This window comes from Galdieria sulphuraria (genome assembly GCF_000341285.1).
Source record: "Galdieria sulphuraria unplaced genomic scaffold scaf_68, whole genome shotgun sequence".
NCBI lineage: Eukaryota > Rhodophyta > Bangiophyceae > Galdieriales > Galdieriaceae > Galdieria > Galdieria sulphuraria.
Genome location: NW_005178407.1, coordinates 1 through 20,198, shown reverse-complemented (window position 1 = coordinate 20,198; position 20,198 = coordinate 1). Strand labels below are relative to the sequence as shown.

General features: G+C 38.0%; 14 protein-coding genes across 15 annotated transcripts; 7 read left to right on the top strand and 7 right to left on the bottom strand.

Annotated features, from left to right (window-relative positions):
• The first annotated feature begins 868 nt into the window (after positions 1-868).
• Gasu_60190 (uncharacterized protein) lies at positions 869-1,955 on the top strand. The gene has a single exon (XM_005702807.1). It carries the CDS (start codon positions 887-889, stop codon positions 1,874-1,876), a length of 990 nt encoding a protein of 329 aa, XP_005702864.1. The 5' UTR covers positions 869-886; the 3' UTR covers positions 1,877-1,955.
• A 103-nt stretch (positions 1,956-2,058) lies between these two features.
• Gasu_60180 (RNA-binding protein) lies at positions 2,059-3,773 on the top strand. Its single transcript, XM_005702806.1, has 3 exons — positions 2,059-2,180; positions 2,235-2,320; positions 2,369-3,773. Exons 1-3 carry the CDS (start codon positions 2,158-2,160, stop codon positions 3,559-3,561), a joined length of 1,302 nt encoding a protein of 433 aa, XP_005702863.1. The 5' UTR covers positions 2,059-2,157; the 3' UTR covers positions 3,562-3,773.
• A 4-nt stretch (positions 3,774-3,777) lies between these two features.
• Gasu_60170 (glycolipid transfer-like protein) lies at positions 3,778-4,718 on the bottom strand. Its single transcript, XM_005702805.1, has 3 exons — positions 4,295-4,718; positions 4,077-4,241; positions 3,778-4,028 (listed from the first exon to the last, which is right to left on the bottom strand). Exons 1-3 carry the CDS (start codon positions 4,597-4,599, stop codon positions 3,824-3,826), a joined length of 675 nt encoding a protein of 224 aa, XP_005702862.1. The 5' UTR covers positions 4,600-4,718; the 3' UTR covers positions 3,778-3,823.
• A 31-nt stretch (positions 4,719-4,749) lies between these two features.
• Positions 4,750-5,378, bottom strand: Gasu_60160 (uncharacterized protein). Its single transcript, XM_005702804.1, has one exon. The coding sequence runs from the start codon at positions 5,263-5,265 to the stop codon at positions 4,813-4,815; it is 453 nt and encodes a 150-aa protein (XP_005702861.1). The 5' UTR covers positions 5,266-5,378; the 3' UTR covers positions 4,750-4,812.
• Positions 5,379-5,388: 10 nt separating this feature from the next.
• Gasu_60150 (sterol 24-C-methyltransferase) lies at positions 5,389-6,621 on the top strand. The gene is made up of 2 exons (XM_005702803.1): positions 5,389-5,748; positions 5,801-6,621. The coding sequence occupies exons 1-2, from the start codon at positions 5,433-5,435 to the stop codon at positions 6,532-6,534; spliced, it is 1,050 nt and encodes a 349-aa protein (XP_005702860.1). The 5' UTR covers positions 5,389-5,432; the 3' UTR covers positions 6,535-6,621.
• Positions 6,622-6,668: 47 nt separating this feature from the next.
• Gasu_60140 (electron carrier/ protein disulfide oxidoreductase) lies at positions 6,669-7,833 on the top strand. The gene is made up of 2 exons (XM_005702802.1): positions 6,669-7,048; positions 7,097-7,833. Exons 1-2 carry the CDS (start codon positions 6,695-6,697, stop codon positions 7,799-7,801), a joined length of 1,059 nt encoding a protein of 352 aa, XP_005702859.1. The 5' UTR covers positions 6,669-6,694; the 3' UTR covers positions 7,802-7,833.
• A 14-nt stretch (positions 7,834-7,847) lies between these two features.
• On the bottom strand, positions 7,848-9,348 carry Gasu_60130 (uncharacterized protein). The gene is made up of 2 exons (XM_005702801.1): positions 7,927-9,348; positions 7,848-7,876 (listed from the first exon to the last, which is right to left on the bottom strand). The coding sequence occupies exons 1-2, from the start codon at positions 9,329-9,331 to the stop codon at positions 7,872-7,874; spliced, it is 1,410 nt and encodes a 469-aa protein (XP_005702858.1). The 5' UTR covers positions 9,332-9,348; the 3' UTR covers positions 7,848-7,871.
• Positions 9,349-9,388: 40 nt separating this feature from the next.
• On the top strand, positions 9,389-10,555 carry Gasu_60120 (hypothetical protein). 2 transcript variants are annotated; one of them, XM_005702800.1, is made up of 5 exons: positions 9,389-9,693; positions 9,727-9,993; positions 10,047-10,150; positions 10,200-10,414; positions 10,458-10,555. In XM_005702800.1, the coding sequence occupies exons 2-5, from the start codon at positions 9,756-9,758 to the stop codon at positions 10,507-10,509; spliced, it is 609 nt and encodes a 202-aa protein (XP_005702857.1). In that variant the 5' UTR covers positions 9,389-9,693; positions 9,727-9,755; the 3' UTR covers positions 10,510-10,555. The 2 variants fall into 2 exon arrangements, with proteins under 2 accessions (XP_005702857.1, XP_005702856.1); XM_005702799.1 differs by lacking the exon at positions 10,458-10,555 and having other exon boundaries at positions 10,200-10,453.
• A 2-nt stretch (positions 10,556-10,557) lies between these two features.
• Gasu_60110 (thylakoid protein) lies at positions 10,558-11,698 on the bottom strand. Its single transcript, XM_005702798.1, has 2 exons — positions 11,074-11,698; positions 10,558-11,022 (listed from the first exon to the last, which is right to left on the bottom strand). The coding sequence occupies exons 1-2, from the start codon at positions 11,590-11,592 to the stop codon at positions 10,591-10,593; spliced, it is 951 nt and encodes a 316-aa protein (XP_005702855.1). The 5' UTR covers positions 11,593-11,698; the 3' UTR covers positions 10,558-10,590.
• A 100-nt stretch (positions 11,699-11,798) lies between these two features.
• Gasu_60100 (uncharacterized protein) lies at positions 11,799-12,730 on the top strand. Its single transcript, XM_005702797.1, has 2 exons — positions 11,799-12,166; positions 12,224-12,730. Exons 1-2 carry the CDS (start codon positions 11,908-11,910, stop codon positions 12,703-12,705), a joined length of 741 nt encoding a protein of 246 aa, XP_005702854.1. The 5' UTR covers positions 11,799-11,907; the 3' UTR covers positions 12,706-12,730.
• A 7-nt stretch (positions 12,731-12,737) lies between these two features.
• Gasu_60090 (uncharacterized protein) lies at positions 12,738-15,718 on the bottom strand. Its single transcript, XM_005702796.1, has 4 exons — positions 15,530-15,718; positions 15,334-15,478; positions 14,749-15,285; positions 12,738-14,696 (listed from the first exon to the last, which is right to left on the bottom strand). The coding sequence occupies exons 1-4, from the start codon at positions 15,691-15,693 to the stop codon at positions 12,762-12,764; spliced, it is 2,781 nt and encodes a 926-aa protein (XP_005702853.1). The 5' UTR covers positions 15,694-15,718; the 3' UTR covers positions 12,738-12,761.
• Positions 15,719-15,893: 175 nt separating this feature from the next.
• On the bottom strand, positions 15,894-16,708 carry Gasu_60080 (inorganic phosphate transporter (Pho88)). The gene is made up of 2 exons (XM_005702795.1): positions 16,172-16,708; positions 15,894-16,129 (listed from the first exon to the last, which is right to left on the bottom strand). Exons 1-2 carry the CDS (start codon positions 16,586-16,588, stop codon positions 15,980-15,982), a joined length of 567 nt encoding a protein of 188 aa, XP_005702852.1. The 5' UTR covers positions 16,589-16,708; the 3' UTR covers positions 15,894-15,979.
• A 149-nt stretch (positions 16,709-16,857) lies between these two features.
• Positions 16,858-18,248, bottom strand: Gasu_60070 (fatty acid hydroxylase). The gene is made up of 8 exons (XM_005702794.1): positions 18,008-18,248; positions 17,876-17,960; positions 17,736-17,828; positions 17,538-17,680; positions 17,410-17,488; positions 17,224-17,352; positions 17,058-17,170; positions 16,858-17,000 (listed from the first exon to the last, which is right to left on the bottom strand). The coding sequence occupies exons 1-8, from the start codon at positions 18,118-18,120 to the stop codon at positions 16,946-16,948; spliced, it is 810 nt and encodes a 269-aa protein (XP_005702851.1). The 5' UTR covers positions 18,121-18,248; the 3' UTR covers positions 16,858-16,945.
• Positions 18,249-18,368: 120 nt separating this feature from the next.
• Gasu_60060 (MFS transporter, SP family, sugar:H+ symporter) lies at positions 18,369-20,198 on the top strand (the record flags this gene model as incomplete). The annotated part of the gene is made up of 2 exons (XM_005702793.2): positions 18,369-18,889; positions 18,943-20,198. Coding segments are annotated over exons 1-2 (1,663 nt in total), but the record flags the coding sequence as incomplete, so codon positions are not given.

Here is a 20,198-nt window from a genome sequence, read left to right as displayed (position 1 = left end):
TAAAATAATGCCGATATCGCAATGATAATTTCTAGTGTAAATTTTTTAAACTCGTCAGTTAACTAAATGGAGAAGCTTGCTATATGTCTCACTGAAACACGAATTGAATAATACAGAAAGGTCAGTTGAAAGAAATTCAAGGAAAAGAGGTAAATGAATGCTTTTCTGGCTTCACAGGGTAACTATATCAGACCAATGATTTACAGATTTTGAGCTTAATCCTCCAAAAAAGCAAAAGCAATTCTGAAATTTTTACACAAGTAACAGCGTTACACACATAAAAAAATCCTGAAATTAGAACAGGACTATTAGTTCGCTTGTAATGAAAACAAATTTTAAATAATTTCGGATTTAATTTAACAGCTATTGATATGCTGCATTCAAAAAAGCTGTGATAATAAATTGTAAAACAAGAAGCAAATCTATAACCTGTTTGGTCACAAAAAGGTGCCACAATGATAACCAGTTTTTGTTGTTAAAGCTCCCAAAAAAGCTTATGATTCTGCAGCACATGTCCAAGCTATTCTTGGGAGCAATATATATTAGTGTACTTTGGCAACAAAATACTTCTGATTCCAAGGCGTTGAAAGCAACAATAGCAGACTAAATAGTACAAGAGAGCATATTTATCCGAAACTGTATTGGGTGACTACTATCCCACATCGTTTTGGCAACGAATTCTCAAGAGGCAAACTGTATTCTAAATCGTGTCTTATGACAATTGGCTGAGTTTTACTGAATCCTTTGTCCAAGTTCCATCACTCAAGGGAATTCCAGATTGGCGTTCTAGATGTATTTGAAGAAATGCCCAAGTATGATTGATGATGGAATGCGCGTAAAGACCCTGTCTGGAAATTTATATTGTCTCTTTTTCTTCGATTTGCATATGGATCCTACTAACTCTCTAAGCATGTGTTGCATATGTTTTGAAGAGTTTCGGCAGATTCTCACACTACTGCCATGTAGACATACTCGAATATGTCACCTTTGTGTATGCCATCTTACCGAGCTGAAATGTCCTATTTGCCGAGAGAATGTTGAAACTGCTGTCTTGTCTATCCATTCTAAGATAGATGATGGAGCATGTAAAGAATCAGAACCTTATAGTCTATCGTCCAAGTCTAAAATATCTCTATCTCGTTTGATTGAGTACAGAAATCGAAGAAGCAAAGAAATAGTGAAGCAAGTGTATCAAGTCAGTATCATTGGTTCTTCTTCTGTTCCCTTTCGACATGTTGCACATCGTTTACAAGGAAAATATGTATTGCCAATGTTGTCAGCAAGTCTAGCAGACCTTTTAGAGAAGAAAATCCAAACTTCAAAAATGCACAAGGAATCTGCCGATTTTATCGAAGCTCTCCATGTCCTTGATGGTGTGGAGAAATGGAATGCAAAATATCTTCCCAATTGCACCATTGAGAATCACTTTATTCGAATCAATTGTTTTCCTTTTTGGGAATGGCTGAGGATATTGAGAGATAGTGGAACCCCAGATGTCATATTACCGGATGTCGTAGTGACGTGCGTATCTCCGAAAAACAAGAAATCCTTTTCCGAAAGCTTAGAAATGCAAAAGATAATGTATCGTTGTTACCAACTTCATCACAAGACATTTCAAAGTATATGGTTACTAATGACAAGTGCAGAATGTTTCGAGACGGATAGGAAACTCTCTCTTCGTTTAACCAATACTATTATAGAGAAACCCAACATCATTCTTTGGGTGGATAAGACTGCATCTCCTCACAAGTATCAAGAACTAGGTAGCCAAATTTTGGAGTCTTGTCTTAAGAACCGAAAGCATAGTGTCTGTAGCAAGGATCCTGTCAGTCATTGTTCAGAATGGGATATTGGACAAATGGTGCTAACAACATAACTATTGCAACTTCATATATTGCGAATAACTTGTTTTTTCATTTCGTTATTTTATCTTTTATAAAAAGAATTTTACAACAATAACATAAAGAAGCCAGAGCAGTCCTAAAACGCCCCTCATTTACACAACTCTAAGAAAAGCCCTCGTCCAACAGACCATATTAACCCCAACTCCAGCAGTCATCATCCATTTGGTGCTTGTGTGGCCGTGGGATAGTGACTTGTTGAAACTTGTGCAGATATTTTCAGCGTGGAAAGAAGTCAGTGGCTTCTTTTTGTAAGATGAATAGTCTCGAACTACAGAAGTGAGTTATGTTCGGTTTTATTATGTCATCCAAATACTGAGTACCAAGAAATAGACGTTTAGGAGATCTCATAAGAGAACGAAACACTTTAGAGACGCTGAAAAGCGCTGTGCCACAGACGTACTGGCTTTTGGAAAGAGGTATGTAAGATAAACAAACTTGAAAGTTATTTTGTAAAGCCATGATAGAAATTAGCGAAATAGAAACGCTATTGCGAGACTCCAGCAGCAGCATTCAAGATGTGTATTTTGGAAACGTCAACCAAACACAAAATCAGACGAACAAGTATACTTATAACTCAGTTCCTGTTAAGAAGCGTATAAAGCTTCCTATCCCTGCGCATAAATATCCCGACTATAACTTTGTGGGACGTTTGCTTGGTCCTCGAGGGGCCACTCTGAAGGCTTTAGAAAGAGAAACAGGCTGCAAGATCATGATACGAGGCAAAGGTTCCATTCGTAAAGATAAAGAGAATGAAGTTAGAGGCAAACCTGGTTGGGAACACGTGTTTAATGAACCACTTCACGTTGTTGTTGAGGCAGAAATGGATGAAGCCTCAGCGCTAGTAGCTTTAAACAGAGCCAAGGAGTCCATAGAGTTGTTATTAGTACCCGTTCCAGAGGAAAAAGATTCTTTAAAAAGGCAACAGCTGAGAGATCTGGCAATTCTCAATGGGACTTTCCGTGGAACGAATGGAAATGATTCTTTGAGTCCAACAGAACCCTTATATAGTTATTCAGACTTACCTCATGATTCCTTGAACAAGTCAGACAGTCACTATTCCGGAAATAATTTACTTCCTTCCAACACGAGTCGTATCAACGTGAACAATCCTTTGCGCAATCAAGATAGAGGCATAGGAGAACAAGGTGATAGTGGTATCAACAAGTCTAACATTCCACGTAACTCTGCAGTTTTTACTTCAAAGGAAGATTTCGTCAATGATGGAGAGTTGTCCAATTCGAAAGATTTTGAAGATATGAGCAATTTAGGTGCAAGTGGCCTACTAACGGATAACAACAATCATTCCAAATGGTCATTTGCAGACAAACTGACTTCCAATGGTACAAATGGTAATGCTATGCTTGACTCGGAGCCCAGTTTGAAGTTGAATGAGTTTCTAAGTCGTATGGAGAGTCCTTCTAAAAAGACTTCCAATTGTACTAAGTGGACTAGTTATGAGGTGCCTGGAATTTCCTTTGGAGATGATTTGGGCCCAGAGTTAGTATTCTCAAAGACGTTTTCTTCGAGTTCCTTACCAGGTAATTCACAACCTGGCAATTCTCTTTATAATAGTTTCTTTTCTTCTTCTGAAACTTATCCAGCAGCACATGTGAAGAATGTGTGGGACTGTTCAAAAGAAAACGAAAAGAAAAGCTAATCACTTTGTGATGATGGTTGGACTGCTAGCGTCAGTTTGTCTTATTGTATGTAGGACTAGCACTTACAGAATTGACTGTGTTTGAGATTGTTTACTTTTGTTGAATTTCTGTTTCAATTGTAGCGTTTCGATAAACGATTTGTTTACTTACTTACACAAGTGGATATGATTAAGAAGTACATTATGGAACGTAGCCTATGCAACATGTTATTATTATCTACACCGAATGTCTTTAGTATCATAGAAAAGAAACGAGCTTTGTTCAAACACTGTCCTGTTCACAAGAAACCTTCAACCATTCACTCGAATCCTTCCTTTGATAAACTTCATCTCCCCAACACTGATCTTCAAGTTCACGTTGAAAGAAAAACTGAACAATACAGCACAAAGGGTCATGTAACTCTATTAAAAACTCTTCGATCTTTGCCTTGGCAATGTTTAGGTCAGGATGCAATTTCCTATAAAACCTATCAACAAGTCACTACTTATGGAAACCTTCTCAAGTCTTTTACTACCTTTCTCTACTTGGCGCCAATTTGACTCCTCCCCAAAATACTTTTTGTATAACAGCACTATGACAAGGTCGAAGGGTACAGTTGTAAGCTTCAGTTACACATTGTTCCAAACTTTTATCAGTTACAACGAGTCTTCGAAGAAAGCTAGCAATAAATTGAAAGGCTCTGGTATACTTGGGTGAGAAAGTCTACAAATGTTTACGAATACAAGTATTTACCTCTTCAACCATAACAAAGCGACGGTAGCCAATCCATCGGGAGAGTTTTCGGCAATGATGAGTTCTTGTAAAGTTTCTGCATGAACGGTTTGATTGGCACGATAAAGTTTTTTAATATTTCCAGCAATATCATTCTTCACTATGCGGAAACCTGAACCAAACGCATCCACGACGCGCAAAACTTCCTTCGCAGCTGTTAAAAAGGGTTCCAAAGGAACTTTTCCGTCTTCTTTCACTGTTACTTGTTTCCAAAGAATAACGATAATGCCAAAGTCTTCCTTCTCTTCGTTTTTCTTGTTCCACATTCTGTTACACTGCAAAAGGTTGTTCTGCAGTGTGGTGATGATTCTCTCTCTCTTTCTCTCTCTCTCTCTGGAACAAATTCCAGAACAATGGGAACCACGTGCCACAAATAAGCAATAGTACTTGAGATTGATTGATAAAGTCCTTTGGTAATCAAGCTTTGGGAATTTACTTGCAATATATATATATATATATATTATCCATACCCTATATAACTAATCTGAAATTTTGCGAACCTTTGCTACAACTCTTTCGCTGGGAAATTTTCGAAACTGGAGACTCTTCAAAACGTTGAACAAGTGAGACGCGGCATTGGCTCTATCTTCGTCAGACTGTCCTTCCGTAGTTGACCTATACTGACTTGTTTCGGAGTAAATACTTCCACCTTCCACACCCGAAAGAGAATCTGTCAAATGGTAACTTGTAAAGGGTCTCCTTATTTCGTCTTCTTGTTCCTCATAATTTGTGTCGGGGGTTCGTGTCATAAAGAGATAGAGAGCCATGGTGTTCCATAGTTCTCTTTGAATTTCCTCAGGAGACTTGTGAAACTTTAAAGCCAATAGTACCTGCAGAGAAAAAGAACTCAAACACTCTCTTGCTGCTTCTAGCGCTTCCTCAGACTCTATATCCGTACTTGAAATATTTCGACAACTTGTGGAAGAAAACATCGAACAAGAGTAAGCAAATCAAGTGTCCCATCGACAAGGTTTCAGAAATGAGGCGCGCATTTTCACGTGAATGACACACGCTTTCAAATCGCGCCAAAAACAGGAATAACCTTGGACGGCAAGTTTTGGAGGGAAAAAGCATTCTGTGTTGTGTCAGCAGCTTCACAATGGCCTCACTCATGACAAGTACAATTCCTGAAGTTTTAAAACACTCTAAGCAGAACGGACAAATTGACGCAACTCCATACATTGAAGAATATAGTACTTTCTATCAACACGGATGTGAGTCTGTAGAAGACAGAGAGCGCAGACAGTCAGATAAAGGAAAACAAATGATATCTAGTTTTTATAACCTAGTTTCGGATTTTTATGAATATGGTTGGGCACAGAGTTTTCACTTTGCTTATTTACAAAAGGATGAACCTTTTGCTTGTGGCCTCCAACGTTATGAGTATGTGCTTCCATTAAGGATGAAAGTTCACCGTAAGAACCTGCTATTCTCCTGTTCTTAGAGGCAACTAATTTATGTCGGTAGCTGGTTCCCACTTGCTTGACTTGGGTTGTGGTATTGGAGGCCCTCTGCGTAACATTGCCAGGTTTGCTCGCTGTAAAGTAACTGGAGTAACCATAAGTGAATACCAAGTCACAAGGGGAAATCAAATTATAGAAGAAAATAACCTGCAAGAGCAGTGTAATATTGTCTACGGGGACTTTTTGAAGCTTCCTTTTGATGACTGCAGTTTTGATGGTGTTTATGCTATAGAGTCTACGTGTCATACCATGTTCAAATCCACTGTCTATTCAGAAGCATACAGAGTATTGAAACCAGGTTGTTTCTTTGCTGGTTATGAATGGTGTGTGACTCACAAGTATGATCCTAACAATGAAAAACATCGTCAGGTAAAATTCAATATTGAAGAAGGCAACGGTTTACCAGATACTGCTACCACAGAAGAGGTATTGGAAGGTCTGAAAGATGCTGGTTTTGAACTAGTTGATGCATACGATTTGGCAGAGTTCCTTGATATACCTTGGTACTCTCCTCTTAGCGCAACATTTTCCTTGCAAGGTTTTCGTCACACTAGATTGGGACATTACGTGACTCATTTATCAGTTCAGTTTTTAGAGAAACTTGGTGTTATTCCTAAAGGTTCAGCTCAAGTGAGTAAGTTGTTGATGAATGCAGCACGTGACCTTGTAGAAGGAGGTAAATTAGGTATTTATACTCCGATGTATTTCTTTGTTGCTAGGAAGCCTGCCTCTTATTGAACGATATGTGCATTCGTCGTTCTTAAAGTCTTTTTTGTTTTCGAATGATGTTGTTTTGTTGATATAAGTAAATGGAAAGAATTCAAGTCATTTTGTTCAAAGAGTGAGAACACAAATGCAGTTTAGAATAACCAACGTCGTCCACCAACTTACTACAACTATGATTGGCAAGTTGGTTTCAAAGTGGAACAACAAATACCATATTCCAGCAAAGTTGTTTAGGAGGAACCACAACTTTACCAAATCAGCTCCTTCCTTTAGTAGATTTTCAAAATATAGGTGGACCTTGTTTGCTGGAGCAAGTACTTTATCTTCCTTATGGTTGAGTAAAGTAGTATTCGCAGAAGAAAATAAGCAAATGATTGAATCAGAAACTGGACCCATCTGGGATGTTTTCTCCGACGAAGCCAAACCCACAAAGACTGCTGATGAGTTGAACGATACCCGTAATGTTTTGGCGCCAACAGGTTCTCCTCGCAAATCGTTTCCAACCCTTGTTTTATTTGAAATGGAAGTAAGTAGGAGTTGTGTTTGGTTGATGGCTTTCCTTTTACTTTTCTAGTCATGTCCTTATTGTAAGAAGATTCGCGTTGCTCTTGACTATTATCGAATACCGTATTCTTGCGTACAAGTTACTGCAGTGGGGAAAAGAGAGTTGCGAACAACGAGTTCCAAAAAAGTACCTGTGCTTGTGATTGACGGTGTAGAATATCACAACTCTTTTGCTGCGTTGTGGAAGATACAAGACTTTGTAGATGATTCTTTGAGAGAAGATCAGCGTAATATACCTGCAGTAGAAAGAAAGTGGCTGTATAAGGTAGATGATCGTTTGATTCCATTGATAACTCCGAATATCGCACATACTTTAAGTGAGTCTTATCAAAGCATGAAGTATTTATTATCAGTAGACCGATATTCTTGGTACGAACGGTTATCGGTGAATTTGCTGGGTCCATTCTTTCTCTATGTGATGGGAAAGAAGAGCAAATGGTCTTTGGATATTCAAGATGAACGTCGAGAGTTGTTGGATGAACTCAATCAATGGATGGAAGATGTGGGTGATCATTCATTCCTTCTGGGAGAACGTCCTTGTTTAGCTGATTTGTGTCTATTTGCATTTGTGAAAACTTTGCAACCTTTTGATGTTATGACAGATATCAAAAGTCATACTAGCATCATGTCTTGGTTTCGTCGAATGGAACAAGCTGTAGGGCCCAGTCAAAAGATACAAAACTTGAGACCCAAAAGCTCATTATGGATGTTTTAGTGAATACTATATATGCCTTTTCTTTTTTGATGGAGAAGAAGCAAAGTTGAAACGAAACTGCGTTGTATTCCTACTCTTATTCATTCCATTTGGAGTTTGAAGATTTGTCGTTGTTTGGAGCATACTCTCTCCAGTTGATAATTTTCTTTTGTCTTGAGTGGGAAGATTGAGACGTTCTCTTTGAATGACATCGATAAGTAAACTTTGTAAATCCTGGTCATCATCCCATCCAGAAATTTGATGAGGTTTTGATTGTAAGAATTCCAAAACATGAGAAATATTGGATTCAGAAACATAATTTTCGGTAATAGCAATAGACTCTTCTAAATTCAATACGATATGCCACCAACCACGTGGAATAAAGAGCAATTCTCCCGATTTTACCACACATTCTATGATATCCTTTCTCTTTTTGGCTTCTTCATAAAAGTTGGTAAACCATTCTATTAATGATGCTGGAGAGGTAACCTCTGAATAATCTTCATTGGGAAATACTCCTGGAGGTGATGGTGCCTGAGAAGGAGGTGGAAAAAGAACCCATTTCTTACTTCCTTTGATAACTGCATTCCAAGCACAAGTTTGATTGGGGTCGATATGAAATCGAGAACCGGAACGTGGTGGACCATAGATAAGCCAAGAATGGTCAGGTCTCTTGTTATAATATTTCTCTACTAGAGAAAACCAATCTCTGTTTTTGAAATACTTGGGTACTTGATAGTCCAATGCTAGAGGCAATTGTTGAAAGCGTTTTTCAAAAAGATAGAGAGGATTGATATCCACATTGGTTTCCATGTAATGGATATATTCTTGCATAGTCATTTGAGTAGGTCCCACCGTCCATGCAAAGTCATTACAATGTTGTATGAAATAACTGCGATTCCATTTGTGATACGCTGGCCACTGCGTTACAACACCTTGAATAACGAGTGGCATATTTTGCTTTTCAAATTGCTGTATAAATGTATCCACATCCAAATCTTTGGTATGCAACCTCGGTATATTATCTCTTTTCCACCAACTGGCATAACTAGGAAAATGAAAATAGACGGTGCACCAAGTACGATACAATACGTCTGAATATACTTTGTCACAGCGAATGAGAGGACAACAAGAGTGATCATCAACATATTGCTCTTTCTCACGCACAACAGCTTTTTTATACGTATTTTTCCAACTGCTTTCGAAGTTGTAGTGGGTGAAATCTCGTAAAGTCCGTTCTCTCCAAAGTTCGTTATAGGAACAAAAGGCATAGAGATATTTACTACAGCAGCTTAGCATAGCAGCTGAACAGCCATCTAAATAATAAAGCAAGTCCAATAGCCATTCATCGCTAAGTATAGAAAAGAAGCCAAGGCTCTTTTCTCTTCCTATTGAGTCAACGGAATAGCTACTTGTAGTCCACAAGTTACCTAAAGGCTTTATACCCAGTGGATGTGCAGGTACTTGAAAGGAGGCATTCCAATAGGATGACTTTGACAGTTTTGTCTTATAAGAAGAAGATACTGACGACTCTCTCCTTTGTTTCTTCATTCATTCACACAACATCATCCATATGTAGGCCGAAATAAGTATAAAGTGTAATCATCTATCTATGGATGACTGTGTTCTATTGTTGTCTCATTAAAGATGCTATTCATGCAAGAAACTTATTGTTCATCATTACTAGTCTTGAATGAAGAAGAATGAGCATTTCTTTCTTGGTGGGTTAAGTTTGGAGAAAGAAAACCATTTCTTGCTCGTATTTCGATTAAAATATGGAAGAGTTGGTTTTAAGTGGACAAATACTCGTGGGGGTTTTCCTATCGATAACTTTGACTGCGTTTATTACCGTAGCGATGAGAGCTCCACTACTTTCTTTGTTCAAAACTCATCCGACACCTTGTCTTTCTTCGGTATTTGTCGTTGATATCATCACCTGTTTGTAGCATAAACTATTTATACGGAGTAGATAAGAATGGCGGCTATCTTAAAGAGAAGTGTTTTGACAAGAACCAACGCTGCTTTCCTTCCTAATGACCAATTCTTATGCCGCAAAAAACTCTTCATAGACGAAACTCGAGGATTATTACAACAAGATAAAGAACATTTGAACAACGATGTTCCATCCATTGATAAGTTGACTTCCTTGATGAAGCCTCATCTACTCCGTACCAAAGTACTTGAAAATATAGCCAACGTAGGACCTCAAATGGGTAAGATAGATATTGCCCTTGAACCCTGTTGTTTTTTGAAATCCTTTGGATAGCGTTGGGAGCTTGGATTAGAACGATGTTTCATGGTTATGTGGTTTGTAGGTTACCATTTTGGGTACCAGAACGATTTCGTTCCATGTTACAGTCGGGTATTGAAGTAAGTACGAATGATATGTTGGTGGTTATTCTTATCAAATGAAATATAGATGATGGGAGAATCGTTAGATATACGTTATGTGAGTGGTCTCTCATGGTATATTCTCAACATTTTTGGTTTGCAAGGCTTTTTATTTCTGTTGGATGGAACAAGGGAAGTTGAAGATATGCAGTTTGGATCTCTTCCTGAGGAGATACCAGAAATGCAAACCAAAATGCTGATGAAACAAGAAAAAGAACAATGGAAAGGAATGGATTATCATTGGTAAGTAGTGTTACCTTATGAATAGTTACTTAGGTGGTTTAAGGAAATTGGAAAACATCGAAGAAGAATTGCTTGGAAAAGATTCCATAAAGTGACTTTATTTTGTAAAATATCCCATAAAATATATCCAGTTTTTTCTCTCGATGAGAAAGAAAGGCGATTACCCCATAAACCCTCTAAACTGAAGAATTGGGTTCAGTCATCTGTTGTTCAGCTTTCATCGCTTCTTCTTGCGCACGTTTTGCTTTCTCTGCCAATTTTTCTGCCAATTTCTTCTTCTGTCGTGCTTCCAGTTCAGCAAATAGTTGTTCTGCTTGCTTCAATCTTTCCAGTGATTGTTGATAAGTATCCAAATCTTGCTCCAACTTCAAACTGCTTATATGTAGAGCAGAAGCCCATTTTTGGCACCTTTCCGAGTTGGCTTCTTCTCCACACAACTCCATCATACGAACCAATCCTAATCCAAACAGACGACTGTAAACAAATCCATCATTCTGCGCTATAGAATGCAATAGATTGGCCAGAGGATCGTCTCCACCTTCTTCTATGGCTAGTAATATCTCTCGTTCAGTTCGTGACCGAGTCCACTCTTCCAACACACTTGCATCCTATTCCACTTTCAAAGTTACCATCCAATACAACTGAAGGATCAATCTTACCTTTTTCATCCGTTCATAGTCCAGTAACAACGCCTTGCACATACTATCAAAAAGTTTTTCCTTTTCCTCCACTTTAGGATAACTCTTGAAAAACACTTGGGTAACCATTTGGTACCCTAAAGCAAATACTGGATCGTACTGGAATCCCACAGCAACTCTAGCGAGGTGGGTAGTGACCAATAGTTCTTGTACGATGGTACGATAGATGGAAGGGATAGGGTGGCGGAAGTGTTTCAAAAAGTCGGAAATAGTTTCTGCAACTGTACGAACAGTCCCATTTTGAGTAGGTAAACTATTTGAAGCTGAACTTTCTTTCAAGTTTTCTATTGAACGACACTCCATACGACGTTTGGTTCGATACACACTGGGTACCTGAACAGGTTTCCATCTGTTTCTATGACTAAACAAGTCATGACGTTGAACACGACAACTGAAGTGCCAAGTCAATATAAAGCAGGCTTGGCAACCGATCCTAGGCTTCACAACTTGCTTGCACAGTTGTTCTTGAATGATCACCATTCTCTTCTTCTTTACCCCCCAATAGAAAAAGAATGAAATGGATGGGTAACGATGATATTCGTTTGTGTGTACTTGTGGAGAAGGAAAGATAGTAGAATCTCAAAGTTGTTTTCATTCTATAAAAGAGTCGATATATATATATATATAGAGTTGGGCCATTCATTCGTCTCTCTTGTCCCATAGACAGTACCTATGATGAGGAAGACTTCATTTCCACACAGCCAAGAAATTTCATGTGGATAAAATTCCATTTTCTCTAGAAAAAGCCATTTTGAGAAGCGTGGGAAATTCATTTGGACCCTGAAAAGAAAAGTTATGGCTGCATTTGATTGCCTGGGTTGGAGGATATGGCTTACCCTTTCTATCCTTTTCTGTTCAACTTTCTATGTATCAGCAGTCCATAGACAAGCTGCTACTAGTGCAGTGACAACAGCTCCTTCGTCTTCTTGTGCTCTGGAGGTGGAACAAAGCTGGAGTTGCTTTCACGATATTCAAAAGGATGTAAAAGACGTGATACAAGAAATAAGTGGAGGACAGCCCATTCAATTCGGACCCAATCTGCAATCCTGTATGAGTAAGTCATTGAGAGTTTGTTACCATCTTCCTTTCTTTGTGACTGGAATTATGTTAGGTTTGTTGACAAGTGCTTTATCCTGCTTTTCAGATATCACATCCAATCCAATAACTTGCGTCAATTTGTTGGGTTCCACCATTCAGTGTCTTTTCAATGACACTATTGAGGCCTTTCCAGAGCAATGTCCTTCAAGTATCGTACATTCTTATGATTGTTATATATCCAAAGCTTGTCAGTTTACAGACCCTTGTAGTGTGGATGTATGTCATCTGACCCAATGCGTAACCAATATTACTACTCCTATTATCGATGGAATAAGCAATGTGGAAAGCTGTCTCGGTGACTTGGGTGCATTGATAGCTTGTGCTGGACAAAACTTTGATGACTTGAAGGTGTGTAGTGCAGAGTATGAGACTTTTGTCACGTGCCTCGACCCATCCTTTACGGGAACACTGCCATCTCCTTCGAATTGTTACAGTTTGTTGAAAAAGGTATTGGCTTTCAATGATACAACATTTGCACAATGTGGTTTTCAGTGATAGATATAAAAAATAGTGAGTTTGCAAAAAGGCAAAATGGATGCATATAACATTGATCACTTACTTTCATTTACAACTACTTTTGCAATTCTCAAAACAACGGGTTTCAAACGATGAAAATGAACGGCCAACATCAAATCAGTTGTCCTTTTCAACACTTCCAATATATCTATCATATCATCGACGACATATCCAAAGCCTAAAGATTGCAATTGCTTGCGAGGATATGTGAAAGAAGAAACATGGAAAAGAAAATTGCGATACAAAAAGTCACTGATTCTCCGTCTCAATAGTGAAGAGATGGGTTCACTATCATATATTACTCTTTTCCATAAAGAAGATAAAAAGGTCTTGTCTTGTTGTGAAAAAATCACCGTGGAATGACGAGCCAAGATTTTCTCCATAAAGAATATCAACTCTTTGTCCAAATCTGATTGAAGAATAACCCATTTTCTATCCTTCCAATAGACAACCAAGTCTCTCCAGCTTTCTTCTATCTCACAGTCCCATTCCATATTCTTTTGCTTTACAAACCGACGAACAATTAAATCGAGACAAGTGATGTATATATTCTTAGATAAATTTTCTCTCAACTTTTGCAATCTCCTTTCATCTAGTTTCAACACTTCAGGAACAATAAATTGTTCTTCCTTTTCATCAATAAGATAAATGAACGATGCACGAAGAAATCGTTTCGTCCAGTCTCCTTCACCTTGAACAAGACGCATACAGTCAAAGGTTGTGTACACTTGTTTCAATTTTTTCATTGCCTTGGTGAGCCATAAACTAGTTTGTGGCAAGTCCTTTTCAAAAATGCCTCTGAAAACTTTCTGCTGAAAACGATTGTCTTCCCATTGAGGACCATGACATCTCAAAATAGGCTCCAAAATGCGAATCTTGGATATGACGATATCCTTTTCAATAATATCCAAACGATCCAAAATATCACAAAGTCTGTTGGCAACAATAGACAAAAGCTTCCTTTTGTGCACTTGTAAACTACAATCAAAGTTTGCAATTTCAGAAAACCATGAGTCTTCCCAAGACTGAAGCTCTTCATCTCTTTCAACAGCCTCAATACTGCGAAGCGTTTCAGTAAAAAGTCTCAATAAATATACAGCATCATCGGCCTTAAAAGCATAATGATCTATTTGGTTTCGAAGAATCTTCATATCTAAATGACCTTCAAGCCTTTGTCTATAATCATCAGTTGCAGCACAAATATTTGGCGGTAATATTGCAAAAAGTTTATCACGCACTTCTTCTATCAGCCTCAATAACTGTTCATTTGCTGAATCTTCGCCTTGATCGTTACCACAGAAAGCTTGGTATAGCTTCTCTCGAAAAGCTCTTCTTGCCAAAGTCAAAATTGCATTATACTGCTCAGAAGATTCCAATTCCTTTATAAATTCTTCCACATTGATCATAATTTCGTGAGCAAAAATTTCATTCATGCCATGTTGTGCATATTCATATTCATCTTTCGAGACTATACTCAAGTGATCCTCATGAACAACCTTTTGCGTGGGTTCATCAACAATTGTCCTAACTTCAAAACTTTCACGAATGTCTTGTATGTTGCTTTGAAGATGATTCAAGGCATCATGACCACCAACTCGGAAAAGTGCAGCTCTCAATCTGGACTGACGTTTCCTTATCTGAGGTAACCAGATGGCCCCGATAGTCTGAGGTTCCTTTCCGTTCCAAGGAGCAACATTTGGACTCAATCTACGTTGCCGATTGAAGGCTTGTTTGGTACTCACGTTGTTATCTACCTTGAGCTTCATAGTTTCCAATTCAATATAGTCCTTCATGATTCCATCTATGAGTCTCTCTCTATCCGAGCGTTCCCATTCTTCATAAAGTACTCTATATCTCGTCCAAATGCTTCGAGCTTTGACAGCAGACGTTACAGCGCTCAGTTGAGGGTCCATTAAATACCCCAACAAACGACGTGCTGCATCGACGACAGCTTGTTCTAAACCTCTGTCCTTTAGAACAACATAAGGCTTTAATAGAATATCCAAGTCGCTAACAACTTACCGGATGTTCCAAAACATGCTGTGGATGTGCAGCAATAACAAAGCTTGTCAGAAAGAGCCTTGACAGTCTCCTCAATTCGCTTCCCATCATAGCACGAGATCTCGGATAGAACAAATGAACGACACTAGCTGCAGCTTTTTGTGCTTCTTCGTCTAGAATTTTATTTTTGGTGGCATCAAAACCTTCTTCTACACAACACTCCCAGGAAAGATGAAGTTTAGAAAAGACTCTCTCGATAAAGCTTAGTCTCCAAAAAAACTGTATCAAAGCTGCCGCCTCGTTCTTTTCTTCGATATTATAGCTGTTTGTCTCATTTTTGAAGTTTTCGTTTTGAGAATCATAATATTTGGCACCAGGTGACAAACAAGCATTGCGTACTTTTAAAGCCAATGCACGAGATCGCCTCCATTCAGCATTCCATAATTGAGTTTGGAATTGTGCATTTTGTTTCCATAAAAGCATTCTTTTGGAAACATGATTTGTGTTTGCTACTATTCTTACTTTCTTAAAGTGTTCTCTTGCATTCTGCCTTGCTGTCTAAAGTTTGTTGACTATGTGCAATGAGAATATCGTTCTTATCCTTACCTCCAAATACTGGTTTCTCCGAAGTTGAGCCTCTGAAAGAGTTGTGTTTAACATTTCTTGCTTTTTTAATTTTGCTTGTTTCATTTCTTCCTTCCTACTTTCAGCAGCATCTCGTACTTTCTGTACTTGTCTCCTTAACCTCTCACTGAAGATATTTTTAAATAGATATTACAGGCTTTCTAGATATTGACAATACCTTTGATTCAAATACTGTTGCAATCTATAGTTTTCTGCTCTTTTCAATCCTTGGTCTATTTGGTAGAGTGATATGACTCTTTTGGATTGTCTGCCCAACTTGTTTTCCAGTTTTTGTTTGTTATTACTTTGGTTATTTTCCATAATACAACACGATTCATTCATGCTTTATAGAAACACAGTATGAAGTAAATCTAAAAGTTTCTTTTGAAGACAACACCATAAAAACATCAAGGCGCCAAAGGACACGATGATTCCCCCCATTCGATGACGTGGTCCAAATCCCTCTTTTGTTCTATGGAATCAAACAATAGCAGATAACTATGATAAGAAAGAATAGATCGTCATTGTTATCAACTGTTGCTACTGTCAAGTTCATCTTTATGGTTATTCTTAGAACTACACATTTTTTCTCAACATAGAAAAGGAAAAACTTCTAGCAAAAAAACGTTCAATTGTCTTTTTTATTTTCGCTAGTCGTCCTAGTCTGACTAGAGTCTTGACGAATTGCTCTTGATAAATAGTCCAATAACCCTATAGTTTTCTGAAAAGGCCTTGCTAATAAACCTGTCGCAGGCTTCTCGAAGATATAAATTTGTACCTACCCAAGTCAACTGATTCTCAACAGGTAAACACAACTTACCAAAGGTGATTCTAGTATTTGAACAATCCAAAGCAATCCTTGTAAAATAGCGGCACGAGTAGCAGCTAAACGAAAAGCAGCAAAGCCTAGGAACGCTGCGTTGAGAACGAAACGATGTTGGCTTCTTTTTAGCTCCTCCAAGTCATATTCTCGAATAGTCATATTCAACCACTCGTCCTTTTCTGGTGCAACTCGTTTCCAACTATAAGAAGAACGAGGTACTCTGATAGTTTCATTATCTTCGTTTTGCTTTATAAGGCGACGAATGTAAAAGTTTAAAAAGAGACCTAAGAAGAGGTGTCCAAGAACAGTTGCTTGAGAAAATAACACCACCCAGCTATTGTTTGGGTCAGAGTTGTAGAGAATCAAACCAATAACACCTGATAGTAGAACATTTCGAATACCTGGAGAAAGCATCCTTTATAACGGTCAAAGTTGTACAAGTAGTGGTCAGTAGGAAGAAGATGAACTCGATGCTTGTCCTCCAGAATGACAGATGGACATTCGTGATTCCTTTGGAATGAGTCTCTCTCTTTTACATATCTATCATCTATTATGAAGGAGTGCCTAGGTTTGGATAAACAAGAGTAGATAGCAATCGCTTCTCGTAAGCATATGAACAAGCATTCAGCATGTCATAGAAAACCACTTGTCCAATGACATCGAATCAATACGAATAAAATGCCAAATATTGAATAATTCCACGATTTATTCTAAAAACTCTATGATGAAATAGTACAAGCAAAAACATGTGAGAAAACAAACAAAACTCTACTACTCTGTTTCTTCTTTCTCTTCCTTGACAAGATTCTTTACCTTGGGGAAAGACCTAGACAAATTCCATCAACATTATTTGGAACAAACTTTCAAAGGTTAATTTTCATACTTGTATCCAAAATGAAAGTAGCTAGTCTTAAAAAGATTATCTAATAACGCCAAGGAGCCAACACCATCTCCATAACTGCAACTAGAACGAAGATGATGCATGGAATGATAAGCCTAGAAACAAAGGACTAAATCATCTCTAAAACAAAACAATAACCGCTACTTACAGGTGAATATCTTTTCAAATTTCCCAGGAAAAAGTCATATCCACTATGGTCATAAGAACCCAAAATAGCGTCCTCCACCATTACTAAAAGGTCGAAATATGCATTGGTGCGAATAAGTACCAATGGAACCTGAACATTACGTAGAGAAATGAATCTTTGTATGAAAAGTTTTCAACCAAACAGTACCAAAATGGAAACAACGATTTCCAAATAGTAGTCGATGACACTCATATAATGTTGTGAGATACCAACTGAACCTTTGGTACTAATCATGGTTGCTTGATGAATTCAACATTAGTATTCGTTGTTATTACCTATGATGGACGTTGTGTCCTAAAAGATTGAAACCCCACTTCGAATGCAACAACCATCTATGGGCACTGTAAAATATAATTTCATGATAGAAAGAAAACAAAGTAAGATATATCGGTAACTTCCAAAGCTGAAAATGGTTGTCCTAAATATCAATTGAGTTTGCAAGAAAAAGACAGTGCTGCAAGTATGAAACTCACTTTTGGAGGTCTGAAAACCCAACCCATCTTTTCTCCAATATAACAACTAGTCAAATAAAAGGCAAGTTGATTGAAAACCACTCTTGGCAATAACTTGAAGAATTCAGAAACCGAATCCATACTAAAGTTCCAACCAATACCTGAAGATAGGTTTTCTCGTCACTTTCATGCAGTTTGTATTTTCGCAGTAGTTTCCAATGATCAGCAATGCCAAAGAACGCACAACTATTGCCTAGTTAACGAATGTTCCAACGACAAAAGATGATACTCACGCTATGTGAAACACGATGAAATATATGAGAAAGCAAGTTATGGATAATGGAATTTCATAATGTTTGCTCCACTCTACTGGGTCCAACCAAGACAAAAATTCCATAACAGACATTTCAAACCAGTCTTTGTTGCATAACAAGTGCTTGACAAACAGCCGAGAAAACACAACTATCCTCTCTTCTCTCCACCAAGAATGACTGGATTTAAGACTCAAGTCTATTGGACTAGAATCAAATTCTCGACCTGTAGTTCCATTTGTGTTCCTTTATATCTCTCGCCCTCCAAGGAGTGAAGTTTCACATGTGTGTCTCATAGACATTTATGGTAGACCTTGAAGGCTCAGTATCTTGATGATTGTCCATTGGAAAGGATTTTCTGGAGATCAATCCTCTTCAATATTAGCAACGGATCACAAATGGCTGGTGGTATCTTTCATTTTTCTTTGTGAAATATTCATCTTGTTGTTAGTAGATTATGAGTCCTATTGCAGTTCCCGTTGAAGTTGAAAGAGATATAGTACCTCATTATACTGGTGAAACAGATGATGCTATTGGAGATGAAAAAACCAACTACTATGGTTACCAGTTGGAGGCCACATTGGATGAGGCGGAAGTTACCAAGGAACTTGACCATCTCAAGGAAGAATCGGACAAACTTTCAGGATTCTCATTCCGTACTCATACTTTGTTCAAAGGTGGAGGCCGACATATGACATGGATTCTTGGTATTTTTGCTTCCATAGGAGGTTTCATTTTTGGAATGGATCAAGGTGTTATTAGTGGTGCATTGTTGTTTGTACCAAAGGATCTTAGTCTAACAACTGGAGAGGAATCTATGGTCACAGGCTTTATGCCTCTAGGTGGTGTTCTCGGTGCTACAATGTAAGTTTGTATAATTGCATAAATGGCCTATTTACTCATTCATTGTTATGTAGAGGGTATCCACTCAATGAATGGTTGGGAAGAAAGCTAAGTATCATCATTGCCTGCTTGTTTTATACTGTTGGAGGAATATTACAAGCGGATGCTCAAAATTTTGGTATGATTTTATCAGGTCGTATCATCTTGGGCGTTGGATTAGGTTTAGAATGTACTGCTTGCCCTGTATATATCTCAGAAAGCTGTACGAAGAGATGGAGAGGAGGCTTAGTTTCATTGTACCAATTTATGATTTGCTTTGGTTTATTCTGTGCCTATATTGTAGCAGCCATCTTTGTGCATGCCTCTGGCAATTGGAGATATATGCTCGGCAGTACTTTAGTATTTTCATCCATTTTGCTTATTGCCATGCTTACATTACCTGAAACACCTCGTTGGTTGATGAGGAAAGGAAGAGAGGCACAGTCCTATAAGGTTTGGAGTATTGTGAGAGGATTTGATACGGAAGAAGAGAGAAATGAGTTTTTTATTATGAGGAAAACTGTTGAACGGGAATTGGAAGAATCTAAAAATCGATGGGTTATAATGGACCTTGTTCGAGTACACCGTTGTCGTCATGCTGCTATATTTGGAACTATTATTGCAATTCTTTGTCAATTTTCTGGAATCAACTCTATTAATTATTATATGGCTACTTTGATGCATGAAGTTGGTTTTAGTAGTGTTCATGCTGTCTATTCCAGTATGATAGGTAGTGGGACTTTGTTACTGTTTACTATTCCTGCCATTTATTTTATGGACAGAATGGGAAGAAGAGTTTTATGGTTAAGTCTTTTACCTGGAGTATTGGTTGGTTGTTTCATTATTGGTTTTAGTTTTAGAGCCAGCAATCTTCATATGGAAGAAGGCATCTATATTTGGGGTATTATAACTTATTATATGTTTTGGGGTTCTGGAATGGGACCTTATGCATGGGTATTGGGTTCAGAAATATATCCAACCTATATTCGAAGTGAAGGAATGGCACTTGTGACTTGGTGGACTTATATAGGCAATTTTATAACAACTTATTGCTTTACGAAAATGAAAACGGCTATGACTGCCCCAGGAATTTTCATTGGTTTTTATGGAGGATTTGTTACTATTGCGTGGTTCTATGCCATGTTTATGATGCCTGAAACTAAAGATAAGACTCTGGAGGAAATAGATGCTTTGTTTTCTATGTCTATGCCCGATTTAGCTAGGCATAATTGGGAAAGCGTTAAACAGACAGTGGATGATCTTTTGCATTTCCGATTGAAACAAGTTTGGA